The sequence below is a fragment of the Salmo trutta genome, chromosome 4, assembly GCF_901001165.1.
Source record: "Salmo trutta chromosome 4, fSalTru1.1, whole genome shotgun sequence".
NCBI classification, from domain to species: domain Eukaryota; kingdom Metazoa; phylum Chordata; class Actinopteri; order Salmoniformes; family Salmonidae; genus Salmo; species Salmo trutta.
The window spans coordinates 24267383-24292451 of record NC_042960.1 but is presented as its reverse complement, the minus strand read 5'-3'; the positions used below and the strand labels follow the sequence as shown (position 1 = coordinate 24292451).

At 43.4% G+C, this 25069-nt stretch overlaps 1 protein-coding gene across 11 annotated transcripts in view; it reads left to right on the top strand.

The window, feature by feature from the left end:
• LOC115192107 (C-Jun-amino-terminal kinase-interacting protein 3) overlaps positions 1–25069 on the top strand; it is a 76689-nt gene that overhangs the window by 40059 nt on the left and 11561 nt on the right. For 6 of the 11 annotated variants that reach the window (XM_029750243.1, XM_029750245.1, XM_029750246.1 and 3 more), the window contains 17 exons: positions 3521–3672; positions 4106–4162; positions 4632–4802; positions 5519–5678; positions 10428–10478; positions 11899–11985; positions 13275–13439; positions 13579–13653; positions 13769–13859; positions 17491–17679; positions 20604–20769; positions 21061–21183; positions 21437–21517; positions 21638–21705; positions 21898–22046; positions 22347–22518; positions 22885–22998. In XM_029750243.1, the coding sequence (XP_029606103.1) occupies positions 3521–3672; positions 4106–4162; positions 4632–4802; positions 5519–5678; positions 10428–10478; positions 11899–11985; positions 13275–13439; positions 13579–13653; positions 13769–13859; positions 17491–17679; positions 20604–20769; positions 21061–21183; positions 21437–21517; positions 21638–21705; positions 21898–22046; positions 22347–22518; positions 22885–22998 (2071 nt within the window). The remainder of the gene's footprint in view (positions 1–3520; positions 3673–4105; positions 4163–4631; positions 4803–5518; positions 5679–10427; positions 10479–11898; positions 11986–13274; positions 13440–13578; positions 13654–13768; positions 13860–17490; positions 17680–20603; positions 20770–21060; positions 21184–21436; positions 21518–21637; positions 21706–21897; positions 22047–22346; positions 22519–22884; positions 22999–25069) is intronic. The other 5 variants (XM_029750251.1, XM_029750253.1, XM_029750252.1 and 2 more) reach the window with 1 other exon arrangement.

Genomic DNA, 25069 nt, shown 5'->3' with positions numbered 1-25069 from the left:
CTCTCACTCACATGGCTCTGTCACGTGATCGTGTCTTTCTCACAGGCTACAAGTGAGAACAGACACATCGGGGACGCAACTGCGCACGTCCTTATCCAATTCCGAGGCGCGTATTGAAGATATTGGGAGAACTGTCCACATTTACTTTTCATCAGCCAACAATTTGAGTAGGCATAATGATTAGCAAAAGCACTAGCTTATGTCAATTGACCTATTCTGTGTGAGAAATAAATATTCCAAACGTAGTCCGGGACAGTTGTGGGAAGCAATAGATCCCAAATGAATACAACCACAGATGAGAACATTTAGCTTAAAATTGTTGATGAACTATTAGGCTATTTCTTCACATTATAAGCGCAGCAATGTGCACACGGAAGTAGGCTATAAGCGCGAATGTTCCATTAGCAGGAAAACGCCATTCTCAAAAGTGACCACAAATGCGATTATGCATGTAATGCATTTATTATAAAGGTGCATTTTTATGGTGAAAATTATCCTCCGCAAACTTGAAACTCACGTGCTGCGTATGTATGCCAGTTAGGCTCCACACCCATTGTAAAGCAGATTAGTATGCTTCATTTTAAGAAGTTATTTGGCCACTTTAGTTGTGATACAAACCTTATCAAAACAGATAGGCCTATGGGCTAGGCTACATGAGGTGTGCCAATATGATTTGAAAAAGTCGCCCCAAAAAAAGCATGTGCTGTTTGCTTTCAGCTGGGCATCATTCAAAAGTGATAATATATCATTCACAAATGATAAGGTAATATTGTCACCCATCACACTATTCTTGATTTAATCTTGTCTTTATATATACTAAATAATATATGTGCGAAATTTGTTTTGATTTAGAATTAACCATTATCATGCACCTGTCTCGAAACGGGGGCAGCGGGGGAAAAAATACATGTCATCTATGCACTTAAATAGCGAATGGAGGATGCTTTTTGCGTGGTTCATTTTCATGCCAGCCAGGTAGACTATATTCCTGTTTTAAAGTGAAGCAATGTGCGTAATATTAGGAAGGTTGAGAAATAAATATAGCAGGCCTAGCCTATAGAAAGCTGTTAGGATCCGCCTCTTTTTAATAGAAGCCATCACTCTGTTTTCTCACGCAATTGCATAGCCTATAGAAATGTTGTGAGCTCATGGGCTCTCATGAAGTGTTTGATTCGATTTTCGAACACATTTTCATTGATGTCAGCGAAATTAGAAAGACAATGAAGTGCAGAGTACCAGGCAGTTAGCAAATTTGGTAGTCTACCAATGACCATCAGCAGCATCAGAGCTTGGAGAAGCCTAATTACCGTGACAATACTGTCACATGGAATTTGACTGCCATCATAACTCGTGACTGCCAGTGTGGCGGTAATACGGTCACCGTAACAGCCCTACTTATGTTTCAGCCTTATTCTAAAATGGATTCAACAGTTTTTTTTTCCCTCATCAATCTATACACAATAAATACCCCATAATGACAAAGTAAAAACAGGTTTTTAGAATATTTTGCAAATACATAAAAATACAATGAAAATTATAGCACATTTACATAAGTATTCAGATCCTTTACTTTGTTGAAGCATCTTTGGCAGCAATTAAAGCCTTCTTGGGTAAAATTGCTATAAGCTTAGCAGACGTGTATTTGGGGAGTTTCTCCCATTCTCTGCAAAACTTCTCAAGCTCTGTCAGGTTGGATGGGGAGAGTCACTGCACAGCTATTTTTAGGTCTCCAGAAATGTTCAATCAAGTTCAAGTCCGGGCTCTGGCTGGGCCACTCAAGGACATTCAGAGACTTGTCCCGAAGCCACTCCTGCGTTGTCTTGGCTGTGTGTTTAGGGTCGTTGTCCTGTTGGAAGGTGAGTCTGAGGTCCTTTTTATTTTTTATATTTTTATTAGTCAGTTAAGAACAAATTCTTATTTACAATGACGGCCTAGGAACAGTGGGTTAGCTGCCTTGTTCAGGGGCAGAATTAAAGATTTTTACCTTGTCAGCTTGAGGATTCAATCTAGCAACCTTTCGGTTACTGGCCCAACGCTCAAACCACTAGGCTACCTGCCTGAGCGCTCTGGAGCAGGTTTTCATCAAGGATCTCTCTGTACTTTTCTCTGTTCATCTTTCCCTCGATCCTGACTAATCTCCCAGTCCCTGCCGTTGAAAAATATCCCCACAGCATGATGCTGCCAACAACCATGCTTCACCGTAGGGAGGGTATTGGCCAGGGAATAAGCGGTGCATGGTTTCCTCCAGATGTGACTCTTGGCATTCAGGACAAAGAGTTAATCTTGGTTTCATCAGACCAGAGAATCTTGTTTGTCATGATCTGAGAGTCCTTTAGGTACATTTTGGCAAACTGTAAGCTGGCTGTCATATGCCTTTTACTGAGGATTGGCTTCTGTCTGGCCACTTTACCATAAAGGCCTGATTGGCGGAGTACTGCAGTGATAGTTGTCCTTCTGGAAGGTTCTCTCATCACCACAGAGGAACTCTGGAGCTCTGTCAGAGTGACCACCGGGTTCTTGGTCACCTCCCTGACCAAGGCCTTTCTTCTGCGATTGCTCAGTTTTGGCCGGGTGGCGAGCTCTAGGAAGAGTCTTGGTGGTTCCAAACTTCTTCCATTTATGAATGATGTAGGCCACTGTTTTCTTGGGGACCTTCAATACTGCAGAAATGTTTTGGTACCCTTCCCCAGATCTGTGCCTCAACACAATCCTGGAGCTCTATGGACAATTCCTTCAACCTCATTGCTTAGTTTTTGCTCTGACATGCACTGTCAACTGTGGGACCTTATATAGACTGGTGTGTGCCTTTCCAAATCATGTCCAATCAATTGAATGTACCACAGGTGGACTCCAATCGAGTTGAAGAAACATGTCAAGGATTATCAATGGAAATAGGATGCACCTAAGCTCAATTTAGAGTTTCATATCAAAGGGTCTGAATACTTATGTTAGTAAGTTATTTCTGTTTTTTATTTGTAATACATTTGCAAAAAAAAAGTAAAATCCTGCTTTCACTTTGTCATTATGGGGTATTGTGTGTTGGTTGATGAAGGAAAAAAATTACTTAATCAAATTTAGAATAAGGCTATACATAACAGCATTTGGGAAAAGGTAAGGGGTCTGAATACTTTCTGAATGCACTGTATGTGTTCCTTAGAGTCTTTTCTTTAAGTGATGGGGTCAAAATATGTTTTTGTTTAAGTCGTTCAAAAGACATCAGGTGACCCTATTTTGGGAAACGCTGATCTAGAGGCATGTTGAGCTAACTATGCCTCTCGTTTTGGCAGTGAATAGTTTGCTTTTAGCCTTCTGAAAATGTTGTGAAAAATAAAATATCTGAATGCCAGCAAACAACAGTTTGGGGTCGGCAGGCACGACAGTGTAAAAGGGTATGAATGCAACTTGTGCCCTCTCTCTTCTTCCCTTCTCATCCTTCCCTTTCTCTTCCTCTCTTCTCTCCTCCTCCCCTCTCTCCCCTGCCCTCTCTCCTCCCTTCTCGCCTCCTCCTTTTCTTTCTCAGTACTCGTCTCCGATGGTGGATGGGGATGTGACCATGACGCAGCGTCGGCGTTTCACACGGGTGGAGATGGCCAGGGTCCTGATGGAGAGGAACCAGTACAAGGAGAGACTAATGGAACTACAGGAGGCCGTCCGGTGGACAGAGATGATCAGGTGGAGAAGAGGGGGGAGGAGTGAAGGTGGAGGGGTGAGGAGTGAGGGGTGAGGAGAGAGAAAGCAGTACAAGGAGAGAGCCGTTCGGTGGACAGAGATGATCAGGTGATGAGAGGAGTGAGGGGAGGGAGGGGTGAAGGGGAGAGGAACCAGTACAAGGAGAGGCTGATGGAGATGCTGTAGGCCGTCTGGTGGACAGAGATGATCAGGAGAGGCAGGCCTTATCTCCTATGTTTAGCATGACAATGACCATAGAAGTTGGCAAGACAAACAGATCTGCGACCAGGCTAGGTATATGCTGCTCCCATGCTTTATTCCTGCAGAAACATGCCTCTCTCTATTTAAGTACTTTTGGAAGATTAGTCCAAATGAGGACTAAAAGAGATCCAAATAAGTTAAAATCAAATTAAAATCAAAATCTCTGTCTCCTCAGGGCATCCAGGGAGAGTCCTCAGATGCAGGAGAAGAAGAAATCCACCATCTGGCAGTTGTGAGTTGTTATCAGTGCCATGTAGCATAAAGGTGTCATCATGCTTCAGTTCTGCTAGCACCTAGTTTGGCTGGAACCGAATGAGTGTGTTCGCTTACTCCCTTAAAAGATGTTCGCTTGAAAAACGAGAAAAAAGCAGCAATAGTACTGTTTGTCAATTTTGAGATGACTCAAAATAGTCAGAATTAATCTAAGATAAATCAAGAAATGCGGCATTTATTTTGACGTTTTTGCAGAGGAGATCTTAGAAAAACCCTTACCCGAAGTCCAAAACAAACAAAAACGTCACAATGTTGTCAAAATATATGCACAAACTCTTCCGAACTGTTTCGGCTGGGAAGCATGCGGACACCTTAAGGCTGTGTACTGTATGCTTTGTAATGTACAGTTAATAAAATTGTTACTAAACTTTCTGACTGTACATCTCTCTCTCTCTCTCTCTCTCTCCCTCTCTCTTCTCTCCTTCCAGTTTCGCCCGTCTGTTCAGTTCCTCGGCCAGTCCTCCGCCAGTCAAGCGTCCGTACTACAGCGTCAACATCCACTACAAGTCCCCGTCCCCTGCAGGCTTCCCCCAGAGACGCAACCACACCATGTGTCAGATCTCCACCTCAAACCGAACCCTGGAGTTTTTCCCAGAAGAGTGAGCGAAAAACACACACCAACCTTTTTATTTACATTCTTCCCTCACTCTGTCTCCGTCCATACCTTCATCCCTCTATCTCTCTGATCGTCCTCCATCTCTGTCCCTCCCTCCCATCCCTCTCCCTTCGTCCATCCTTCTCCCTCCGTCCATCCCTCTTATCTCTCCGTCCCTCTATCCCTTCCTCTCTCCATCCCTCCCTCGTCCACCCTCTAAACATTGTAGAGTTAGTTGTTTATGCATGTGTAGGGGAGAGGTTGGGGTTGCACTGTCGTAAGTGTAATCCTACAGTATGTGTATGTGTGATGTAATTTTTTCCCTCATATTTGTGAGTGAAATGATGATAATAAGCAGGAAAACTAACATATTTTGAATCAGTTAGTAGTGTTCTTGCATGTGCCTTCATGTTAAAGTGCAAAAGGATGTAAGTATGGTTGCTAGTTCATATTACTGCTTTGTGCATTGTTAATGATTAGTGTTAAGTGCAGATCACATATTGTGATTGCTTCTTATTTTGCACTCTACTCCTGTTCTTTTGTTTTCCATTCATTTTCTCATGGCTGTTGAGCTGGTTGTAGCTTAACTGCTTAAAAACACACAATGCCGCTGTAGCTTCTCTCTTTCTTTGCAGCAGCCTGGCTGCGCTTGCTAACGCTTCGCTTCTCTCTCTGCCTCTCTCTCTCTACGCCTTTCTTTCTCTCCACCCTCTGTTCTAGACTGGCCAGTAATGGTGTTGCGTCTCTCCTTAGCGACTCTGCGCTGTCAGCTCGTCGCGAGCAGCGCCGGGAACAGTACCGGCAGGTCCGAGAGCACATGCGCCGCGATGACGGCATTATGCAGGCCTGCGGCTGGAGCGTACCACCACGCTTCAAACAGGTACCGTCTCTCATCCACCTGTCCGTCTGTCCGGGCGCTTGCCCACCAATCTGAGTGTTTAGCAAGCATTCAGCATCCAAGTAAAATGCCATCCATGCCATCCCAGCTCTGCAGATCTGTAGAAACTATGAGAATAGAAAGGTTCAGAACTTTTGTGAAACATCACAGCACAGTTAAAAAATATATGGCAAATACAATAAAATATATTGTGTCCGTAAAAAGTGTAATACTGTAGGTTCAGAAATTTTGTGAAACAGCACAGTTAAAAATATATGGTGAATAGAAATCAAACTGGATGGTCTTCAGAGATAGATGGGAGGGGTTGAGGGTAGCTGAAGGATGGGATTAAAAACAAATAAATAACTATTGGTAAAATAAATTTTGTCCGTAAAATGTATATAGAATGTATACACTGCATTCGAAAAGTATTCAGACCCCTTCACTTTTTCCACATTTTATGTTACAGCCTTATTCTAAAATGGATAAAATTATTTTTTCCCCTCAATCTACAGTTGAAGACGGAAGTTTACATACACCTTAGCCGAATAAATTTAAACTCAGTTTCACAATTCCTGACATTTAATTCTAGTAAAAAAATCCCTGTCTTAGGTCAGTTAGGATCACCACTTTATTTTAAGAATTTGAAATGTCAGAATAATAGTAGAGTGATTTATTTCAGCTTTTATTTCTTTCATCACATTCCCAGTGGGTCAGAAGTTTACATCCACTCAATTAGTATTTGGTAGCATTGCCTTTAAATTGTTTAACTTGGGTCAAATGTTTTGGGTAGCCTTCCACAAGCTTCCCACAATAACTTCGATTAATTTTGGACCATTCCTCCTGACAGAGCTGGAGTCAGGTTTGTAGGCCTCCTTGCTCGCACATGCTTTTTCAGTTCTGCCCACAAATGTTCTATACGGTTGAGGTTAGCGCTTTGTGATGGCCACTCCAATACCTTGACTTTGTTGTCCTTAAGTCATTTTGCCACAACTTTGGAAGTATGCTTGGGGTCATTGTCCATTTGGAAGACCCATTTGCGACCAAGCTTTAACTTCCTGACTGATGTCTTGAGATGTTGCTTCAATATATCCACATAATTTTCCATCCTCATGTAGCCATGTATTTTGTGACGTGCACCAGTCCCTCCTGCAGCCAAGCACCCCCACAACATGATGCTGCCACCCCCGTGCTTCACGGTTGGGATGGTGTTCTTCGGCTTGCAAGCCTCCCCCTTTTTCCTCCAAACATAACGATGGTCATTATGGCCAAACAGTTCTATTTTTGTTTCATCAGACCAGAGGACATTTCTCCAAAAAGTACGATCTTTGTCCCCATGTGCAGTTGCAAACCGTAGTCTGGCTTTTTTATGGCGGTGTTTGAGCAGTGGCTTCTTCCTTGCTGAGCGGCCTTTCAGGTTGTGTCGATATAGGACTCGTTTTACTGTGGATATAGATAATTTTGTACCTGTTTCCTCCAGCATCTTCACAAGGTCCTTTGCTGCTGTTCTGACTCCAACCTAAGTGTATTTGCACTTTTCGCTACCAAGTACATTCATCTCTAGGAGACAGAACGCGTCTCCTTCCTGAGCAGTATGACAGCTCAGTATGACGGCTGCGTGGTCCCACGGTGTTTATACTTGTGTACTATTGTTACAGATGCACGTGGTACCTTCAGGCATTTGGAAGTTGCTCCCAAGGATGAACCAGACTTGTGGAGGTCTACAATTTTTTTTCCGAGGTCTTGGCTGATTTTTTTTTATTTTACCATGATGTCAAACAAAGATGCACGGAGTTTGAAGGTAGGTCTTGAAATACATCCACAGGTACACGTCCAATTTACAACTCCAATTGACTCAAATGATGTCAATTAGCCTATCAGAAGCTTCTAAAGCCATGACATCATTTTCTGGAATTTTCCAAACTGTTTAAAGGCACAGTCAACTTAGTGTATGTAAACTTCTGACCCACTGGAATTGTGATACAGTGAATGATAAGTGAAATAATATGTCTGTAAACAATTGTTGGAAAAATGTGTTGTGTCATGCACAAAGTAGATGTCCTTAACCGACTTGCCAAAACTATAGTTTGTTAACAAGAAATTTGTGGAGTGGTTGAAAAACGAGTTTTAATGACTCCAACCTAAGTGTATGTAAACTTCTGACTTCAACTGTACATAAGTATGCAGGCCCTTTGCTATGAGCCTCTAAATTGAGCTCGGATGCATCCTGTTTCCATTGATCAGGATTGTGTTGAGGCACAGATCTATGGAAGGGTACCAAAACGTTTCTGTAGCATTGCAGGGCTCCAGAGCGCTCATTCATAAATGGAAGAAGTTTGGAACCACCAAGAATCTTCCTAGAGCTGGCCGCCTGGCCAAACTGAGCAATCGGGGGAGGAAGGGCCTTGGTCAGGGAGGTGACCAAGAACCCGATGGTCACTCTGACAGAGCTCCAGAGTTCCTCTGTGGAGATGGGAGAACCTTTCAGAAGGACAACCATCTCTGCAGCTCTCCACCAATCAGGCCTTAATGGTAAAGTGGCCAGACGGAAGCCACTCCTCAGTAAAAGGCACATGACAGCCAGCTTGGAGTTTTCCAAAAGGCACCTAAAGGACTCTGACTATGAGAAACAATATTCTCTGGTCTGATGAACTGATTGAACTGGAGGAAACCATGCACCGCTCATCACCTGGCCAATACCATCCCTACGGTGAAGCATGGTGGTTGCAGCATCATGCTGTGGGTATGTTTTTCAGCAGCAGGGACCGGGAGACTAGTCAGGATCGAGGCAAAGATGAACGGAGCAAAGTACAGAGAGTTGCTTGATGAAAACCTGCTCCAGAGCGCTCAGGACCTCAGACTGGGGGGGAAGGTTCACCTTCCAAAAGGACAACAACCCTAAGCATACAGCCAAGACAAGCAGGAGTGGCTTTGGAAGAAGTCTCTGAATGTCCTTGAGTGGCCCAGCCAGAGCCCGGACTTGAACCCGATCGAACATCTCTGGAGAGACCTGAAAATAGCTGTGCATCCAACCTGATCCGCATAGAAGAATGGGAAAAACTTTCCAAATACAAGTGTGCCTATCTTGTTTCGTCATAACCAAGAAGACTTTAGGCTGTAATCGCTGCCAAAGGTGCTTCAGCAAAGTACTGAGTAAAGTGTCTGAATACTTATGTATATACTTCTGGTTTTTTTTTATACATTTTCCAAAAATTAAAAAAAAAACTGTTTTTGCTTTGTCATTATGGGGTATTGTGTGTAGATGATGAATGAAGAAAAAAAAACAATTGGATCCATTTTAGAATAAGGCTGTAACATAACAATGTGGAAAAAGTCAAGGAGTCTGAATACAAATGCAACTTATTTCAATGTGAAAACTGAAATGGTCTATTCATTCCGTTTCCATATTAGTAAACGCTCTTATCCAGTGCAACTTACAGTAGTGAGTGCATACACGTCTTGTTGTCTATTAGTTTTCTCCAATTAGGGGAGGGGTGGTAGGTTTAGGGAAAATAATAAAGGATAATTTATTTTTGAAATATCATATTTACAAAAATATATGTGGGATTGTAACGTGTACGCTAATAGTCGGGAAGCATGTACAGGGAGTGAATTCAATAAATAAACGTACACGGAACAAAACAAGAAACACGAGTAGCGCACAGACATGAAATGTATAAACAGAAACAATAACGCCTGGGTCGAAGAATCAAATGTAGTGACAGATATAGGGGAGGTAATCAGGAAGGTGATGGAGTCTGGTTGAGTCATGAGGTGCAGGTGCACGTAACGATGGTGGCAGGTGTGCTTATTAATGTATAAACTGGCGTCAACGAGCCCCAGAGAGGAGGAGCGGGAGTAGAGGTGAAACTACCCCCTCCCTGATGTGTGGCTCCAGCAGCAGGACGCCGACCAGAGGGACGGTCCCGAGGACCAGGAGTGGGCCGGTCGTTTCTGCTGAGGCGCATGTACCATGGAAACCTGTCGAGCCGGCTGAGGCATGGAAGCCCGTCGAGCCGGCTGAGGCATGGAAGCCCGTCGAGCCGGCTGAGGCATGGAAGCCCGACGAGCCGGCTGAGGCATCCCCGGTAGCTTCGGCAATGGAAGCCTAACGAGCCAAGCGAGGCTTGAGAACCTTTCGAGTCAGCTGAGGCATGGAAGCCTGATGAGCTAGCTGAGGCATCCCCAGTAGATTCGGCAGCCCCCCTTGGATCCGACGTCACCAGTAAAAAAATATTTTAAAAAATCCCTCTTGCTTCCCTTTGGTAAGGCGTTATTCTGTAAAGTGTACACTAATAATCGGGAAGCAAGTACAGGGAGTGAATTTAATAAATAAACGAACATGGAACAAAACAAGAAACATGAGTAGCGTACAGACATGAAACATATAAACATAAACAATAACGCCTGGGGAAAGAACCTAATAGAGTGACTGATATAGGGGAGGTAATGAGGAAGGTGATGTAGTCCAGGTGAGTCTCATGAGGCGCAGGTGCACGTAACTATGGTGGCACGTGTGCGTAATAATGAATAAACTGTCGACAATGAGCGCCAGAGAGGAGGAGCGGGAGTAGACGTGACAGGAATTGGAAATGATGCAGACAATTACATTGATGGAAGGTACAATTTATCTGCAATATTAAAGCTGATCTACCCCCTAAATAAATAAAAATAGATATAAATAAAAATGCCATCCATGTAGCAGTGAAAATACAGCATATAGGGCGGTGTCTCTAACTGTTTCTTCCATAGACTGGTGCTCAGCTGGACAGTGCACTGGAAGGCCCGCTGAAGAAACAACAGGTAAGTGACACCCACAGAGTCCCTCCCTAACCTAGCATGAGCCGCTCTTAGTTACCCCAAAGACCTGTCACAAGACACATTAACAGACAGACACCACAGTTTGACACAACACCTACAGTGCATTCAGACCCCTTCACTTTTTCTACATTTTGTTACGTTACAGCCTTATTCTAAAATGGATTAAACAAATATTTGTCCTCATCAATCTACACACAATACCCCATATTGACACATTTAAGCAAATTTATAAAAATAAAAAAAACTAAGCAAGAGGTCGAAGGAATTGTCCATAGAGCTCCCAAGATAGGATTGTGTCAAGGCACAAGGGGCTTTCCTCTTTTGTTCTCTTATTTTTATTTCACCTTTATTTTCTAGCAGGAGTCCCATTGAGATTTCGATCTCTCTTACAAGGGAGCCTTGTGTCGTAGAATTACAACATTATGTTAATCACATTACTCTTAAATTGGAATGTAATCCTATATTAGTACTCACATTGTATGTTTTTCTTAGAGACAACAGAATAGGATTGTTAGTACTTTCATGTGTCTGTGTGAAGAGAGAGTCGATGCCTCTCCTTGTTCGGGTGGTGCTCGGCGGTCGACGTCACCGGTCTTCTAGCCATCATTGATCCATTTTTCATTTTCCATTGGTTTTGTCTTGTCTTCCTACACACCTGGTTCTAATCCCATTCATTACATGTTGTGTATTTAACCCTCTGTTTCCCCTCATGTCCTCGTCAGAGATTGTTTTTTTTTTTATGCTTGTGATTTATGTATTGGTGCGCGACGGGTTCTTGTACCCACTTTTATTTATTATGTACTTTGATTTTGGAGTTTTGTTTTACGTTATTAAACTACATTTATACCAAGTTCGATTCTCCTGCGCCTGACTTCCCTGCCGCCTACACACACGACATGACAAAAATAGCTGGAGTGTGTCTTTCAGCCCCTAAACCTTGTCCCCAAGACACACATCAAAAGACACCACATGGTCTGACACAGCTAACTGACTCAATGACCCTGTCCCTCATGCATGTGAACAGACGCCACTCAACCTACTGATACAACATCTACCTAAAACCCAAACGCTCTGTCCCCACAATACACACAACACTTACCTCTAACCCAACACACATCAACAGATGCCACACAATCTGACGAGCTATTGACACAATGCCCCTGTCCCTCAGTCATGTTAACAGACACCCCACAACCTGCTGACACTGTCATTCTGCTATATCAACTTTCCTCCAATCTCAAAGCTCTTACCCTTGACACATTAGATATGTCGAAAGTGTGGTTATACGGCAATATGAAAACAGCAATGACGGTTTGATTGAATGTAGTTGTAGTAGTATCTTCTATTGGAGGTCTTGGAGCCGTTTTGTGATTGGAGGCTTTGTCTGTCCGTCTTCTCCCAGGCCAATGAGAAGGAGGACAACCGCATGAAGAATGTCCCTGTTCCTGTCTACTGTCGCCCCCTAGTGGAGAAGGACCCCAACAGGAAGGTAAACAAACAAATATGTACTTGGTTAAAGCCACAATCTGCAATATTTACCACTGTTCAATCAATCGTCATGTTAATTAATTATATATACCCATTGATTATTGAAGAATATTACTTATAACTGCTTCAAGAACTTAGCCCATCATAACCAAAAAGTTGTTTTACGCCAATGTTTTTTTTTTTTTTTTTAACTTTATTTAACTAGGCAAGTCAGTTAAGAACACATTTGTATTTACATTGACGGCCTACCAAAAGGGAAAAGGCCTCCTGTGGGGACGGGGGCTGGGATTAAAAAATTCAATAAAAATATCGGACATAACACACATCACGACAAGAGAGACACCACAACACTACATAAAGAGAGACCCAAGACAGCAACACAGCATGGTAGCAACACAACATGGCAGCAGCACAACATGGTAACAGCACAAAACATGGTACAAACATTATTGGGCACAGACAACAGCACAAAGGGCAAGAAGGTAGTGTCACGCTCGTTGTTGGAATGAGACCAAGGTGCACTAAAAGGTATTAAAAAGGTATTAAAAATGACACCGGAAAAAACAACAAAATACAAAAACGAACGTAAAGCTATATGGAGTGCAGAAAGCAACTACACACAAACAAGATCCCACAATCACAGGTGGGAAAAAGGGCTGCCTAAGTATGATCCCCAATCAGAGACAACGATAAACAGCTGCCTCTGATTGGGAACCATACTAGGCCAACAAAGAAATAGAAACATAGATATGCCCACCCAAGTCACACCCTGACCTAACAAAATAGAGAATAAAAATGGCTGTCTAAGGTCAGGGCGTGACAGGTAGAGACAACAATACATCACACGAAGCAGCCACAACTGTCAGTAAGAGTGTCCGTGATTGAGTCTTTGAATGAAGAGATAGAGATAAAACAGTCCAGTTTAAGTGTTTGTTGCAGCTCGTTCCAGTCGCTAGCTGCAGCAAACTGAAAAGACGAGCAACCCAGGGATGTGTGTGCTTTGGGGACCTTTAACAGAATGTGACTGGCAGACCGGGTGTTGTATGTGGAGGATGAGGGCTGCAGAAGGTATCTCAGATAGGGGGGAGTGAGGCCTAAGAGGGTTTTATAAATAAGTATCAACCAGTGGGTTTTGCAGCGGGTATACAGAGATGACCAGTTTACAGAGTAGTAGAGTGCAGTGATGTGTCCTATAAGGAACATTGGTTTCAAATCTGATGGCCGAATGGGAAAGAACATCTAGCCGCTCGAGAGCGGCGTTAACGATGTGTGTAAACAAACTCTGTGTAGTTGTGGTGTGCGGCGGGCGTGGACCTGACGGGATGGAAGACGTGCACTCAGGAAGTGATGACAGTTAAGGCTGGCCCCGGCAACAGCGTTACGAATCCTCTAGCCATAGAGGAGGGAGAGGGAGGAGATGACAAGAGCAACCACAGCTCACCAGAGAAGAGAAAGGTACTGTCTCTTGATCTAGTTGGTTTGTTAGTTAATTAAGCTATTTGTTTTAGTTTGAAAACATACTTTTTTTCCCTTCTTCCTTTTCTCACCCCCACCTCTCTCTCCTTTTCCGTCCCTCCCCCTTTCCTTCCCCTAGTCTAAGGAGCTCCATGAAACAGACACTATGAGTAGCAGAGTCTGGATCCTGACCAGTACACACTCGGCCAGCAAGGTGTTAAATAGTACTTTTTTGTATCTAATCATTTCATTGTAAGTTGTACTTGTAATTCAGTTTGTTGCTGCCATTCGTACAATTTGTCAAATAATGAAAAAACATCATCATCAAGGTGGTCATCATTGATGCCAACCAGCCCGGCTCGTTGGTCGACCAGTTCAACGTCTGCAATGCCCACGTGCTCTGCATCTCCAGCGTGCCAGGTGAGCGGTCAAACCATAACACAAACCCATAGTACTCACCTATTAGACCAACTCTACCGCAACTTGACAACTTACCACCCTACTACTAAATTAACACAACCAGATCTACTACCACAATATGACTACATACAGTAGCACTCACCATCTGGACCAAATCTACTACAACTTGACCACTAAGGAATCTACTGCCATAATAACATGACTACCGACCACCTATCCTACACCCTATCTATTAATGCAACATGACCATAGAAGCACTCTCCACCTGAACCAAATCTACTACCATAACATGACCATAGTATTCAGATCAAAAGCAACATTCGGAAAGTATGTTACAGCCTTATTCTAAAATTGATTCAATTGTTTTTTTCCCTCATCAATCTACACACAATACACCATAATGACAAAGCAGAAACAGGTTTTTAGAAAATTTTGCAAATGTATAAAAACCCCCCCGGAAATATTACATTTACATAAGTATTCAGACCCTTTACTTGGTACTTTGTTGAAGCACCTTTGGCAGCAATTACAGCTTCGAGTCTTCTTCGGTATGACGCTACAAGCTTGGCACACCTGTATTTGGGGAGTTTCTCCCATTCTTCTCTGCAGATGCTTTCAAGTTTTGTCAGGTTAGATGGGGAGTGTCGCTGCACAGCTATTTTCAAGTCTCTCCAGAGATGTTCGATCGGGTTCAAGTCCGGGCACTGGCTGGGCCACTCAAGGACATTCAGAGACTTGTTCCTAAGCCACTCCTGCGTTGTCTTGGCTGTGTGCTTAGGGTCGTTGTCCTGTTGGAAGGTGAACCTTCTCTCCACTCTGAAGTCCTGAGCGCTCTGGAGCAGGTTTTCATCAAGAATCTCTTTGTACTTTGCTCCGTTCATCTTTCCTTCGAGCCTGACTAGTCTCCCAGTCCCGACCGCTGAAAAACATCCCCAAAGCATGATGCTGCCACCACCATGTTTTACCTTAGGGATGGTATTGGCCAGGTGATGAGCGGTGCCTGGTTTCCTCCAGACGTGACTCTTGGCAGTCAGGCCAAAGAGCTAAATCTTGGTTTCATCAGACCAGAGAATCTTGTTTCTCATGGTCTGAGAGTTCTTCAAGTGCCTTTTGGCAAACTCCAAGGGGGCTGTCATGTGCCTTTTACTGAGGAGTATTTGTTACTGAGGAGTAAGGTAGAAGCTACTCTTCCTGGGGTTCAGCAAAATGAAGGCAGTTACACAATTTAAATGTTTTTACAATACATTTATTACAGAATTCAAAACACAGTAAGTGTGTGCCCTCAGGCCCATTCTCCACTACCACATATCTACAACACAAAATCCATGTGTGTGTGTGTATAGTGCGTATGTTATCATGTGTGTGTGTGTGTATGCATGTGTCTCGGTACCTTCAGCTTGTCAACACCTCTCTTCCAATTTTGAGCCATGAGAGATTGACATGCATGTCATTAATGTTAGCTCTCCGTGTATTTTTAAGGGCCAGCGGTGCTGATCTGTTCTGAGCCGACTGCATTTTCCCAAGTCCCTCTTTTTGGCACCTGACCACACTACTGAACAGTAGTCCAGGTGCGACAAAACCAGGGCCTGTAGGACCTGCCTTGTTGACAGTGTTGTTAAGAATGCAGAGCAGTGCTTTATTATGGACAGACTTCTCCCCATCTTAGCTACTGTTGTATCAATATGTTTTGATCATGGCAGTTTACAATCCAGGATTACTCCAAGCAATTTAGTGCCTTAACTTGCTCAATTTCCACATTAATAATTACGAGATGTACTTGAGGTTTAGGGTTTAGTGAATGATTTGTCCCAAATACAATGCTTTTAGTTTTGGAAATATTTAGGACAAACATATTCCTTGCTACCCATTCCAAAACTAACTGCAGCTATTTGTTAAGTGTTGCAGTCATTTCAGTCGCTGTAGTAGCTGATGTGTTTAGTGTTGAGTCATCTGCATGCATAGACACACTGGCCTTACTCAAAGCCAGTAGCATGTCATTAGTAAAGATTGAAAAAAGCAAGGGAACAAAACAGCTACCCTGGGGAATTCCTGCTTCTACCTGGATTATGTTTGAGAGGTTTCCATTAAAGGACACCCTCTGTGTTCTGTTAGACAAGTAACTCTTTATCCACATTATAGCAGGGGGTGTAAAGCCGTAACACATCAGTTTTTCCAGCAGCAGACTATGATCGATAATGTCAAAAGCTGCACTGAAGTCTAACAAGACAGCCCCCGCAATCATTTTATCATACATTTCTCTCAGCCAGTCATTTGTGTAAGTGCTGTGCTTATTGAGTGTCCTTCTCTATGTGTGTGCTGAAAGTCTGTTGTCAATTTGTTTACTGTGAAATAGCATTGTATCTGGTCGAACACAACTTTTTCCAGAAGTTTACTAAGGGTTGGTAACAGGCTGATTGGTCGGCTAATTGAGCCAGTAAAGGGGGCTTTACTATTCTTGGGACTTTAACTTCCCTCCAGGCTTGAGGGCACACACTATCTATTAGGCTTAAGTTGAAGATGTGGCAATATCGTCCGCTATTATCCTCAGTAATTTTCCATCCAGATTATCAGACCCCAGTAGCTTGTCATTGTTGATCGACAACAATATTTTTTTCACCTCTTCCACACGGACTTTACAGAATTCAAAAGTACAATTCTTGTCTTTCATAATTTTGTCCGATATACTTGGATGTGTATTGTCAGCGTTTGTTGCTGGCATGTCATCCCTAAATTTGCTAATCTTGCCGATGAAAAAGTAATTAAAGTAGTTGGCAATAGGAGTGTCTTCCGTCTGGCTACTCTACCATAAAGTCCTTCCTTCTGGAAGGTTCTCCCATCTCCACAGAGGAACTCTGGAGCTCTGTCAGAGTGACCATCCGGTTCTTGGGCACCTTCCTGACCAAGGCCCTTCTTCGATTGCTCAGTTTGGCCAGGTGGCCAGCTCTAGGAAGAGTCTTTTTTGGTGCTTCCAAACTTCTTCCAGTTAAGACTGATGGAGTTCACTGTGCTCTTGGGGACCTTCAATGCTGCAGAAATGTTTCCGTACCCTTCCCCAGATCTGTGCCTCTACACAATCCTGTCTCGGAGCTCTACGGACAATTCCTTCGACCTCATGGCTTGGTTTTTGCTCTGACATGCACTGTCAACTGTGGGACCTTATATAGACAGGTGTGTGCCTTTCCAAATCATGTCCAATCAATTTAATTTTCCACAGGTGGACTCCAATCAAGTTGTAAAAACCTCTCAAGGATGATCAATGGAAAGAGGATGCACCTGAGCTCAATTTCGTATCTCATAGCAAAGGGGCTGAATACTTAGCAAAAAAAGGTTTTTAGAAATACCTTATTTATGTATGTCATTATGGCGTATTGTGTATAGATTAGGGGGGGGGATAATTCCATAAATCTTAGAATAAGGCTGTAACGTAACAAAATGTGGGAAAGGGTAAGGGTCTGGATACTTTCTGAATGCACTGTAATTCCACATCTACTGAACTGGAATCACCTCTGTTATTTTCTGTGTGTGCGTGTCTCTGTGTGTATGGGTGTGTATTTCTGTGTGTGCTTGCTTGTTTCTGTGTTTACAACATATGTGCGTGTCTGTGTGTGCGTTTCTGTGTGTCTGTCTACAGCGGCCAGTGAGAGTGACTACCCGGCGGGTGAGATCGTGCTGGACCCTGGGGAGGGTGGTGGTGAGGAGACAGGCGGGGTGGAGGGCATGCTAGCAGGCATCACCCTGGTGGGCTGTGCCACCAACTGTAGCGTGGTCCGCAGCAACTGCTCCTCGCGCACCGACACACCCGTACTGGATCGGGGACAAGGTGAGAACCCCAGAGACTTATCTACAGTGCCTTCAGAAAGTATTCATACCCCGTGACTTTGTTGTTACATCCTAATTTCAAAATGGATTAAATAGATTTGTTTTCTCTCACCCATCTACACACAATAACCCATAATGAGAAAGTGAAAACATGTTTTTAGAAATGTTAGCAATTTTACAGAAATATCTCCTTTACATAAGTATTCACACCCCTGGGTCAATACTTTGTAGAAGATCCTTTGGCAGCTATAACAGCTGTGAGTCTTTCTGGGTAAACCTCTAAGAGCTTTCCACATCTGGATTGTGCAACGTTTGCCCATTATTCTTTTCAAAATTCTTAAAGCTCTGTCAAATTAGTTGTTGATCGTTGCTAGACAACTATTTTCAGGTCTTGCCATATATTTTCATTAGGATTAGTCAGAACTGTAACTCGGCCACTCAGAAACATTCACTGTTTTCTTGGTAAGGAACTCCAGTGTAGATTGTCCTTGTGTTTTAGGTTATTTTCCTGCTGAAAGATGAATTCATCTCCCAGTATCTGGTGGAAAACTAGGATTTTGCCTGTGCTTAGCTCCATTCTGTTTCTTTTTAACCTGAAAAACTTCCCAGTCCTTAACTATTACAAGCATATCCATAACATGATGCAGCCACCAAAACCCGATGCATGCGCATCTTTGGGGCAAAACAGATGGGGTTGGCTTAGATTGTTGATAACATGTAAACTATATTTCTTCTCCAATGTTTATTGAAAACATAAATACATTTGTAGAATGAGCACTTGTTGTCTCTCAAATACGTCGTTACAGTTGTTGGTTAGCTAGCTAGCAATATTTTTGCCATATAAGCATTGACATGAAATCAGTTAAAACACCTCAAAACAAGACATGGTATCAAGAACAAGATGAAACGAGCCACTTATGATTTCCCGCATGGCAGTTTCTTGTCATTCTTGCTAGCAATCTGGCCATCCAGAATCACAACAACACGCTGACTTCTGCTCCATGGAAGCGTTCACATTGTTTTCGTGACGTCAAATCAATCAAATCAGCTAACCCATCTAAGTGATCATATACAGTGGCAAGAAAAAGTATGTGAACCCTTTGGAAATACCTTGATTTCTGCATAAATTGGTCATCAAATTGGGTCTGATCTTCATCTAGGTCACAACAATAGACAAGCACAGTCTGCTTAAACTAATAACACACAAACAATTATACATTTTCATGTCTTTATTGAAATCCCCGTGTAAACATTCACAGTGCAGGGTTGAAAAAGTATGTGAACCCTTGGATTTATAACTGGTTGACCCTCCTTTTGGCAGCAATAACCTCAACCAAATGTTTTCTGTAGTTGCGGATCAGAGCTGCACAATGGTTAGGAGGAATTTTGGACAATTCCTCTTTACAAAACGGTTTCTGTTCATCAATATTCTAGGGCTGTCCGGTGTGAACCGCTCTCAATGTCATGCCACAGCATCTCAAGTTGGGTTTAGGTCAGGACTCAAGTTGGGTTTGGGCCACTCCAGAAGGCGTATTTTCTTCTGTTGAAGCCATTATGCTGTTGATTTACTTCTGTGTTTTGGATCGTTGTCCTCTTGCATCACCCAACTTCTGTTGAGCTTCAATTGGCGGACAGAGAGCCTAACATTCTCCTGCAAAAGGTTTTGATAAACTTGGGAATTCATTTTTCCGTCGATGATAGCAAGCTGTCCAGGCCCTGAGGTAGCAAATCAGCCCCAAACCATGATGCTCCCTCCACCATACTTTACAGTTGGGATGAGGTTTTGATGTCGGTGTGCTGTGCCTTTTTTTCTCTCCACACATAGTGTTGTGTGTTCCTTCCAAACAACTCAACTGTAGTTTCATCTGTCCACAGAATATTTTGCCAGTAGCGCTGTGGAACATCCAGGTGCGCTTTTGCAAACTTCAGACATGCAGCAATGTTTTTTTTGGACAGCAGTGGCTTCTTCCATGGTGTCCTCCCATGAAACTATTCTTGTTTAGTGTTTTACGTACTGTAGACTCGTCAACAGAGATGTTAGCATGTTCCAGAGATTTCTGTAAGTCTTTAGCTGACACTCTAGGATTCTTCTTAACCTCATTGAGCATTCTGCGCTGTGCTCTGCAGTCATCTTTGCAGGACGGCCACTCCTAGGGAGAGTAGCAACAGTGCTGAACTTTCTCCATTTATAGACAACTTGTCTTACCGTGGACTGATGAATATCAAGGCTTTTAGAGATACTTTTGTAACCCTTTCCAGCTTTATGCAAGTCAACCGTTCTTAATCTTTTGTTCAAGGCATGGTTCACATCAGGCAATGCTTCTTGTGAATAGCAAACTCAAATTTTGTCAGTGTTTTTTATAGGGCAAGGCAGCTCTAACCAACATCTCCAATCTTGTCTCATTGATTGGACTCCAGGTTAGCTGACTCCTGACTCCAATTAGTGTTTGAAGAAGTCACTAGCCTGGGGGTTCACGTGCTTTTTCCATGTTTAAATGATGTATTCAGTATAGACAAGAAAAATACAATAATTTGTATGTTGTTAGATGAAGCACGTTATGTTTGTCTATTGTTGTGACTTAGATGAAGATCAGATGAAATTTGATGACCAATTTATGCAGAAATTCAGGTAATTCCAAAAGGTTCACATACATTTGTACAGTGGCAAGAAAAAGTAAGCAAGAATCAAATATTATATCTGTTTGGTCTTTTTGCGGTCAATTTGCGGTATACAAATTATTCATAATTATGTTCTGGCCCCTTAACCGTCCACTCAAGAAAAAAATTGGCCCGCGGCTCAATCTAGTTGATGGTCCCTGCTATACAGGCTTACATCTTTTTCCTCAATTAGGTTAGTATTGTGGAGTAACGACAATGTTGTTATAGTAGTGTATAATGTCTCTCCTTGTGTCCCTGTCGCCTCAGCCCCCATGGCTCCACCACTCAGTGGGAAGCTGCACCTGGCCCAGTCAGCAGAGGAGGCCACAGAGGCTACAGAGGTGGCTGAGCCGGCTGCCAGCGAGACAGACGGCACCTTGGGACCTCCAGGGCCCTTCATGGAGCACGTCTTCACAGACCCCAAATACGACCGGTAAGACACACGATTTGACCAGATTTGAATTGCTAGTAGTTGTAAAGAGAGGAAGTATTGCCAGGACATTTTTGAAAAGTTGTCATTGAAACTTTTTCAAAAATTCAGTTTTCCAAATTTTACTGAAAGTGTATTTACATTCACATTAGTTTGATTTGATTTAATTTTTGTCCAAAAAATTCTGCAGAGACAATACTGCTAACATGCTACAGTATTTGGATTTGCCACCATGTGGACTGTGGTAGTCTATAGTGGACTTCAAGACAACTCTCTGTTTGTGTCCCCTGTCAGGTGTGCAGGTCAGTTAAAAGAGGAGCCTAACTCCCCACCCCAGGAGACGGAGGATGGAAACGACGACCCCAAAGCTGGCACCAGCGTCGTCCCCACCATGTGGCTGGGAGCACAAAATGGCTGGTGGGTAACTAATCACTAAATGCCTAGCTAGTGGCGGGAATGTATCATAGTGATGTTGTTTTCTGGTTGTTTTCTGGTTTTCTAAAAATGTGCAAAAAATGTGATTTTACAGCTCTTGACCACGATGTCACAAAAAACGTCAATTTTTTTGCTAACCAGTTTTGCCTGCATATGTCTCCCAACCCATAACCCTAACCCATAAAACCCTATATATATGTCTATGTCCTAACTAAGCTTTACATCCTTTCTTCAGGCTTTACGTCCATTCGGCAGTGGCCAACTGGAAGAAGTGTCTCCACTCCATCAAACTGAAGGACTCTGTGCTCAGTCTAGTGTAAGTTCCCCCCTACTGACCACTGTCTGCTTTTAGAATGGCCATTTTTACCAGTCCTTGATTTATGTTGTAGTAAATGGGTGCATGTTTCTTTGTGTAACGTTGGCTTGACTGTTTCAGGCATGTGAAGGGTCGTGTGCTGGTGGCTCTGGCAGACGGGACACTGGCTATCTTCCACAGATCTGAGGGTAACGTAAACTTAACCCTAACCTACCTAATTATTCTAAGCGCTTACCTATGAGCCTTAACCATTAACTGTCTGTTGTGCTCAAAAAATGACATTCCATGAGAGCAACATAACTTTTTCTAATCATGATTTAAAGCTTTACATCATTTATTCATGTGTGTGCGCGTGTGTGTGTGTGTCTCTTTATCTCCAGATGGGCAGTGGGACCTGTCAAACTACCACCTGATGGACCTGGGTAGACCGCACCACTCTATCCGCTGCATGGTCATGGTCCATGATAAGGTGTGGTGTGGCTACAAGAACAAGATCCACGTCATCCAGCCCAAGAGCATGCAGATAGAGGTTGGTCACAGGAGGGAAGGGACTGTTTGTATAGTAGAGGAAGTTGCAAAGTAACCTTTTCTGAGACCTGGAGACTCACGTTAGCTCCCAGACATAATGTCAAGACATTAGCTCAGTGGACTAGCAGTCTTGAGTCTATCCCCAGTTATGTCGCAGATTGAGATGGGTTGGGGAGAGGTCATGTAATGTCGCTCCACATTGATTTACTTTGATTTATTTCAGAATATTATCAATCAACCAATCCTCCCTTCTCCACCCTTCTCCACCCTTTACCCCCCCCTACCCCCTCTCCCACATCAGAAGTCCTTTGACGCCCACCCTCGGAGGGAGAGCCAGGTGAGGCAGCTGGCGTGGATCGGGGATGGGGTGTGGGTGTCAATCCGTCTGGACTCCACGCTGCGTCTCTACCATGCCCTCACACACCAGCACCTACAGGATGTCGACATCGAACCATATGTCAGCAAGATGCTGGGTAGGAAAAACCTAAGCTAAACAGCAGGAATGGAGTCTATTTCCATTTCAATTCAGTCAATTTAGAAATTAAACTGTCTTAGCGTTATCCTCTAAGAGAAAGATGTGGAAATGGAATTGCAGTTTACTTCCTGAATTGACTGAATTGAAATGGAATTGACCCCAACCATGCTATTTTTATGTTTCTTGTCATATCAAGACCATGACTGTAGGAGTCGGCAAGACAGATCTGGGACCAGCAAGCTAAGCTTCGGCCGACTCATTGATAGGACACCATATTATTTGACCCCACTTTAGTCTATTGAGATGCATCCAATGTATGGATTGACCTGTGTTCTCTCTCTCTCGCTCTCGCTCTGATTGACAGGTACTGGCAAGCTGGGCTTCTCCTTTGTGCGAATAACAGCCCTTCTTATTGGTGGAAACCGCCTGTGGGTGGGGACTGGGAATGGTGTGGTCATCTCCATACCACTGACAGAGAGTGAGTTTGAGTGGCGCGCACACACGCTTTAACCCTACCTCTTTGATTTCACTATTCTGTGCTTCTGTCTTTTACTTTCCCTTTCTATACTGAACAAAAATATTTCGGAACATGCAACAATTTCAACTATTTACTGAGTTACAGTTCATATTAGGAAATCAGTCAATTTAAAAAAATTCATTAGGCCGTAATCTATGGATTTCACATTTTTTATTTCACCTTTATTTAACCAGGTAGGCTAGTTGAGAACAAGTTCTCATTTGCAACTGCAACCTGGCCGAGATAAAGCGTAGCAATTCGACACATACAACAACACATGGAATAAACAAAACATAGTCAATAATACAGTAGAACAAAAGAAAACAAAAAGTCTATATACAGTGAGTGCAAATGAGGTAAGTTAAGGCAATAAATAGGCCATGGTGGCGAAGTAATTACAATATAGCAATTAGACACTGGAATGGTAGATGTGCAGAAGATGAATGTGCAAGTAGAGATACTAGGGTGCAAATTAGCAAGATAAATAAATAAATACAGAATGGGGATGAGGTAGGTAGATAGATGGGCTGTTTACAGATGGGCTATGTACAGGTGCAGTGATCTGTGAGCTGCTCTGACAGCTGGTGCTTAAAGCTAGTGAGGGAGATATGAGTCTCCAGCTTCAGAGATTTTTGCAGTCCGTTCCAGTCATTGGCAGCAGAGAACTGGAAGGAAAGGCTGCCAAAGGAGGAATTGGCTTTGGGGGTGACCAGTGAGATATACCTGCTGGAGCGCATGGTACGAGTGGGTGCTGCTATGGTGACCAGTGAGCTGAGATAAGGCGGGGCTTTACCTAGCAGAGACTTGTAGATAAACTGTAGCCAGTGGGTTTGGCGACGAGTATGAAGCGAGGGCCAACCAACGAGCGCGTACAGGTCGCAATGGTGGGTAGTGTATGGGGCTTTGGTGTCAAAACGGATGGCACTGTGATAGACTGCATCCAGTTTGTTGAGTAGAGTGTTGGAGGCTATTTTATAGATGACATCACCGAAGTCGAGGATCGGTAGGATGGTCAGTTTTACGAGGGTGTGTTTGGCAGCATGAGTGAAGGATGCTTTGTTGCGATATAGGAAGCCGATTCTAGATTTAATTTTGGATTGGAGATACTTGATGTGAGTCTGGAAGGAGAGTTTACAGTCTAACCAGACACCCAGGTATTTGTAGTTGTCCACGTATTCTAAGTCAGAGCCATCCAGGGTAGTGATGCTGGATGGGCGAGCAGGTGCGGGCAGTGATTGATTGAATAGCATGCATTTAGTTTTACCTGCGTTTAAGAGCAATTGGAGGCCACGGAAGAGGAGTTGTATGGCATTGAAGCTCGTCTGGAGGTTAGTTAACACAGTGTCCAAAGAGGGGCCAGAAGTATACAGAATGGTGTCGTCTGCATAGAGGTGGATCAGAGAATCACCAGCAGCAAGAGCAACATCATTGATGTATACAGAGAAGAGAGTCGGCCCGAGAATTGAACCCTGTGGCACACCCATAGAGACTGCCAGAGGTCCGGACAACAGGCCCTCTGATTTGACACACTGAACTCTATCAGAGAAGTAGTTGGTAAACCAGGCGAGGCAATCATTTGAGGAACCAAGGCTGTCGAGTCTGCCAATAAGAATGTGGTGATTGACAGAGTCGAAAGCCTTGGCCAGGTCGATGAATACGGCTGTACAGTAATGTCTCTTATCGATGGCGGTTATGATGTCGTTTAGGACCTTGAGCGTGGCTGAGGTGCACCCATGACCAGCTCTGAAACCAGATTGCATAGCAGAAAAGGTACGGTGGGATTCGAAATGGTCGGTAATCTGTTTGTTAACTTGGCTTTCGAAGACCTTAGAAGGACAGGGTAGGATAGATATATAGGTCTGTAGCAGTTTGGGTCTAGAGTGTCACCCCCTTTGAAGAGGGGGATGACCGCGGCAGCTTTCCAATCTTTGGGAATCTCAGACGATACGAAAGAGGTTGAACAGGCTAGTAATAGGGGTTGCAACCATTTCGGCAGATAATTTTAGAAAGAGAGGGTCCAGATTGTCTAGCC